We start from the raw sequence: 5,991 nt of genomic DNA, 5'->3' as shown, positions 1-5,991 counted from the left end.
TGCATCTTCCGTTGAGGCACGAGCGCCAAACCACACAGCTCACCGTCTTCTTTTGTGAGCCACCAGACGGAAAGAAGTACCTGGGAAAAATCTTTGACAGACTAGTCCTTTTAGCATAATCTATCCTGAAAAATCCCTCCTGTAACTCTTGCTTTCCCTTAAGCAAGTGAACAGAACATAACCACAGCTGCCAAAGCCTTTGGCAAGTCTCATTTCTCTGCAGTCAGGGATTTACAACCCAATAGCATCTTACACACTCGGGCATTTTTTCAGGCTTCTCCTCCAGCCTTAACCTCACCAGAAAATGCAGCAAACCCATTTCTTCCACAGAAGAAATTACCAGATCTTGCAGAGCTCCAAAGCTCCTCTGGCTGGCTCCAAAACTAAATATTGTTATCTTTTTTTTATTTTTTTTTTTTTTTTTAGTATCTTTTATATCTTCAGATAATTTGCTACACATAGAAATAAGGAGAATCTGCGCTGGAAATCCAAATCAAACATCCTCCGCCACACAAATAAATATTTAGGCTGCAACCACAAAGTTAGTCCTTCTAGCTTTTTGATCGAGTCTGAAAGTTATTCCTGAGTATTGCCGCATTTAAGGCTGATGGGAGACAAAATCAGCAACGAAGATTGCTGGAAATATTTTAAGCAGTGGCAACAAGGTCAAGCCCAACCCAACCATGGAATCTTGAGCTTAGAAATAAATCTGCACCAGGTTTGGCAACCCAGAGCTGAGACACCTCAACTTCCACAACACCCTGCACGTTTCACAGCGCGGGCACCTCATCGAATTGCATTTTCAAACCTTTGAGTTACCAAATCCTAAGGCGAATGAAGGACGTTTACTCACACAGGTTACTTTCCGGTAAATTTGAGCAGCATTCTGGCATTCTGAGTAAGGGTATTCTGAGGTAGCCATTTCCAACATGCACATTCCAAAAGCATAGACATCCACAGATTCATCGTAGTGTTCCTCGTACATTTCAGGGGCCATAAATTCTGGAGTACCTACGCAGAAAAAAGAATGTCATTTTTTGATAAAGTAAACATGGCTTTCACCACAATGGGTTTTCTTTCACCTGTAAGAGGTGTGCCCATTATAAAAGTGTAAGGGTGCATGCAAGATTGTTTCAAAAGAAGGAGCTAGAATAAGCTCAAAGCATCCTCCAGGGAAGAAACCCAACACGCACACTTAGCCACAAAATTTTCAAAAACTAAGAAGAGACTGTATGGCACATTGCCCGACCATACTGCAAGTCATGAAATGGTTCCTTTTTCTGGGTGGAGAGAGGGATGTGTACAGGCTTGTGGGGGTGAAAAGGAGAGAAGAAACGAGAACCTCCAGTCTTGTTTTTTATCAATGTAAATTTGCCTTTTTTTTTTTTTTCTCCTACTGAGATACATAGCAACCACCCGGCAGACAGACAGCACTTGGAAAGCAAGTAGTATCACAAATCACCTACAAAGTCACGCACAAAACATTAAACCTAATTCTGTCACTGGTTTAGTGGGACAAATCAATGAGGCTACTCACGGAGTAAGGTCCCACTCGGCACGGATTAGGGTGGCAGAAATGTGATGCAAGTGGATAAATATTAAGTGAGGCACCGTACTTACTGCTTCAGAGCGGGAAGCTGCAGCTTTATGACAAGCAGCGACTTACAACGCCTGCAACGTTTGCACAGCAAACTACTCTGAAAAGTGTGGTCTTACAAAGCAAAAGGGGAAAAAAACAAAAAAAATAACACTTAGGTCATTTAATCCAGGAACTGAACCTCGGAACGTAGCTCATCCTTAGGCGTCAAGACTCATTTATCTCCTTTTTACATTTAGAAAAAGATGAGGGAAAGGAGATCCACACAGTCGTGTGTCGCAGGAGAGGATCAGGGCGCCGCGAGCAGAGAGATGCCAAAAGGAGCGTGAGAGGTCTCAGACCACATGAAGAACCCGGCCGATTTCCGCCGGCCGGCCCAGCTGCCGACCTCTCCCCCCCAGCCCCAGGGCAGGCTTGGTTTTGTTTTTGTTCACATGAGCAGAAAAAGTAATTGAAGTAACATATATCGGAGTAAAAATAAGTGTTTGGGGACTTGATTTCTTTTACTGAATAAATGACGTCTCCCAAAATTAGGGCCTGTCAGTAAAAACTCTGCTTCTGCCGAGCTCACAAAACAAGCCTCAGCAGGAGCGTTTCTGTAAAATTCATTTTGCAAAACTCGGGATCCATCTCACCCCTCATTTATGCTCCTTCCACCTCAAAGGCGCTCATTCCTTCAGCCTTTGCAAATCAGCCGGACCCACGTCACGAAAGCTTAACGTAGCACGTGGCTCATAGGGTTTTTCTCCCAGCTGCCACTGTTGTGACACACTTAACTGCCACAGAGAACGTTTTCTTGGAGCTGCTACCTCGTTTTAGAAGGGACAAGACTCAGAGGTAGGAGTGAATCTCATGAACTGCAGCGCATTTAAAAGCAAATCTGAAAAAGCAACGACAATCCTCTAAGAAGCAAATGGAATTCTTGACACCATTCTAGGAAAATGACATTTCCCCCCCCATCCCTTGCGGGTGGGAAGGAACACGATCAAGTCTCCTTGAACAAAACGCACCACCTAAACGTAAAGCCGCTCAGCATCTACTCAGCTTCTCCTGGCAAAGGAGTTTTGCCCTGGCTCGGCTCCCCGCAGAGATACACCGCAAGGTCAGGCGAGCATTAGCGATGGCACGAAGGCAGCAAGGGAACAACCGGCCCTCAGCCACGCTGACTTCATTCCGCTCAAGCCGATGGAAAACTGCAGCTACTGATATTCCTTTAAAGCTCCTACATCTACAGAGGGGGCAGAATTACTCATCTCACCAGCATTTCCAAGCCTTCCTAATTCTCTCCTTGGAGTGGCACTGCTCAGGATAAAAGATAAGCTTGGTTTTACGGCCAAAATAAATGCCCACAACCCGCAGCTCTTTTCAGTACATGAGCATCCTTTGACAGGGCTGTGGTAACACTGATTTTACCACAACTCACAATGCTATTACTGATATTATGCCATTATGTCCCGTGGACAACTGTTACACTGCAAAAAGAAATACTGTCCCTCGACAGTAATTATTAGAACTTAAAAACTAGAGAAACTTAATCCATATAAACCAACATGATTTCACTAAAATCAATGAGATTATTAAGCAGACCCACAGTAGCCAAGTATATATCTGAAATTTCTGTCCTTTTGACTTCAATGATACCAGGCTCCCTAAGTGTTAAGGTTGATATTTTTGTACAAGTAATTGTAAAGAATTGCAATCTCTGAAAATCTGAGATGCTAAAGTAATTATTTAAGCAACTACTGCTTGGAAGTTAGGATGCTATTTTCATATATAGCAAGGCAACAGTCGTTGTCACTATCAGTCTACTAACTCTAATTACCTAGAACCCAATTGCCATTTATATTATAAGCTGAAATAAAACTACATGCATGGTAACTTCCTTCAGTTTCAGCATTGTTTCTCCAGAATTATGGGTACCAAGTAATATTTCAATTAAAAAAAAAAGAAACAACATCTAAAAAGTGTTTCACCATGGTGATACAGAAAGAAGGAGAAGAGGAAGTCAAGAGACCATTTCCTCCTGATGGAGATTTGTATAGTGGCATAAAGTCACAAAACCACTTTCATCTCTACCAGCAACCTACAAGTGAAAAAAGCCACTGATGCAAAACGTGAAAGAAAGATAATAAAAAGACAAGCACCACACCAACAGAAGGAAGTCGAGGAGAACAGGCAGATTACCTATTACACTTTTGGCAAATGAAGCTCTCTTGAGGGTTGCCAGACCCAAGTCTCCTATTTTCACAGATCCAGTTGGTCCAGTAATGAAAATATTGTCACATTTTAAGTCTCTGTGAATTATCGGTGGAGTTCTTGTGTGCAAGAAAAGAAGACCCTTCAGGATTTGCCGGCACCAACTACGCAGGACTTTTGGCTTCATCACTTTAAATCTCTTCAGATACCTAGAACACAAACATTCACAGAAATGGGTACAAAGAAAATGAAGCGTTACTACAGATTTTAGGGGCTTTAATATCTGAAACTCCATTCTGGATAAAAGCCCCTTATTGCACGCCGTAATAGCGGCTCAGAAATATCACAAAATTGAAAGAAACACATATTTTTCAGTGGAGGAATTGGAGAATTCATTTTCAGGGAGAAAGATAATAAGCACTTTTGGTGCAAATAGAACCAAATATTTGCTAGTCTAACAGTACAGCAATTCACTTCACGCAGGAGAACAGCTTTAGACTATGTTCCACATACTCAAATTAGAAGAATACCAAAGTTTCATTTTAACCACAAGACTTTGAGCTCTCCATCACGCACCTGCATTTTTTTCCATTTATCTAAAACTCTGCTGGGGAGGGAACATTTTGGGAAAAGCGTAGAATCTGCTGGTGCACTGGCAGAGTAGCTTGCTGGATCTACACAGCGATGAGTCCTGCTCCCATTGGGGCTGAAAATCTGTTCTGTGACTCACGCCAACTGTTTTACATCAGCCTTAAGAAGATTGTCAGCACCCAAAGCTATTAATTAATATTGTTTAGTAGATAACCTGGAGCACCTTCTGCTTCAGAAAGAGACTCTACCACTCAAGTGCTACTCCATCTGAATTTCCTAGCAGAACATGCAAATGCAAGCCCAAAAGCAATCACAAAAGCACACCCTGACAAATTGAAACGTCGCAGGCAGAAGATGAGACACACAGAGAACAGCTTCTAGTTGCGTAACTGAAGCAGGAGAGCAGTGAAAGAGAGACGGAGGCCGAAATTCTTCCTGTCAGCTCAAAGCAGTTCAAATGCAGGGACAAATGACAGACACCAGAGAACAGCGTTGTGGGTTGTTTTTTTTTTTCCTCTTTCATCCGGAGATGCCTTTTTTTCAGAACATGAAAGTAGGATTTTTCTAAAAATTTCCATCGCTATTCTTAGCCTCCGTCACCAGGAGCACAGTACTTACGTCTTTAGCGTTCCAGAGGTCATCAATTCGGTAACCAGCACGATGCATCTTTTGCCTTTTACACAGGATTCCCAGAAGTCATAAAACCTCACAATGTTGGGATGCTGTAGACCTTTCAACATTTCTGCTTCCTCTTTAAATCTCTGCCTCTCTACTTTTGTGAGTTTTCTGTCCTATGACCCAAAACGAGACATTATTAGTCGTGAACGGACAAAAATAAAACAAAGCCACCACACTGCTAGGGCATGCAGCATTTTAGACTTGTTTTATGCTTCCATCAAGAGCAATTATAAAATCTTTTACGTAAGAGATGAGCAGCGGGCATGAACTAGGGCACTCGCCTTAAATCCAGTGTCAAGAAGACAAAGACTCGCCTCCAAACAAAGAGATGTCTGTGCCACACGATGCTACATGACAGCATTAATATTTCAGGCAACATCAACACACCCGTGGCTCGACGGATCGACACGCAGCTATTTCCTTCTCGTTTGGGTTTCGCGAGGCTTGGAATCTGACAGATCAGCACACGCTGGATTTGGTTTCCAGGTGCCACCGTCCTCACAGCGAAGCGGCCGCTGTCTTTTATGGCTGCGGCTGCTCCTGGCACCAGCTGAGATCTCCCCACGACCACGCTGGACTGTACAGCCCACCCCGTTGCTTTAGGGATGAAATAAAATAACAGTCCCCTCCAAAAAAACACAAAAAAAAATCAAGAAAACCGAAACAAAAAAAAAACCCACAACCCTCCAATACTTTCTTTTTTTTTCCCCTATTTGTTTGCTGCTCTAATTTTACACACTTTTAAGTTGACAAGGGAAGGATTTGAAAACATCCTTCAGCCTTTCCTGCAGGCTTGCCACTGGCCACGTGGCAACATCTATTCTTTTTGATGTTATATTGTACTATTCTGCATTTCCTGGAGAAATTGAGGAACATTTAAGATAGATTCCAGGCTGCGAGGTGACCCTGTGAGGAGCACGCAGAGCCTG

General features: G+C 42.9%; 1 protein-coding gene across 1 annotated transcript; it reads right to left on the bottom strand.

Annotated features, from left to right (window-relative positions):
• Positions 1–853: 853 nt before the first annotated feature.
• LOC104271895 (serine/threonine-protein kinase WNK3-like) lies at positions 854–5,688 on the bottom strand (the record flags this gene model as incomplete). Its single annotated transcript, XM_009866719.1, has 4 exons — positions 854–1,011; positions 3,782–4,002; positions 5,003–5,170; positions 5,592–5,688. Coding segments are annotated over 4 exons (644 nt in total), but the record flags the coding sequence as incomplete, so codon positions are not given.
• Positions 5,689–5,991: the final 303 nt, after the last annotated feature.

The sequence above is a fragment of the Apaloderma vittatum genome, unplaced genomic scaffold (assembly GCF_000703405.1).
Source record: "Apaloderma vittatum isolate BGI_N311 unplaced genomic scaffold, ASM70340v1 scaffold9343, whole genome shotgun sequence".
NCBI lineage: Eukaryota > Metazoa > Chordata > Aves > Trogoniformes > Trogonidae > Apaloderma > Apaloderma vittatum.
The sequence above is the reverse complement of the archived record's forward strand: the minus strand, read 5'-3'. Positions and strand labels throughout refer to the sequence as shown.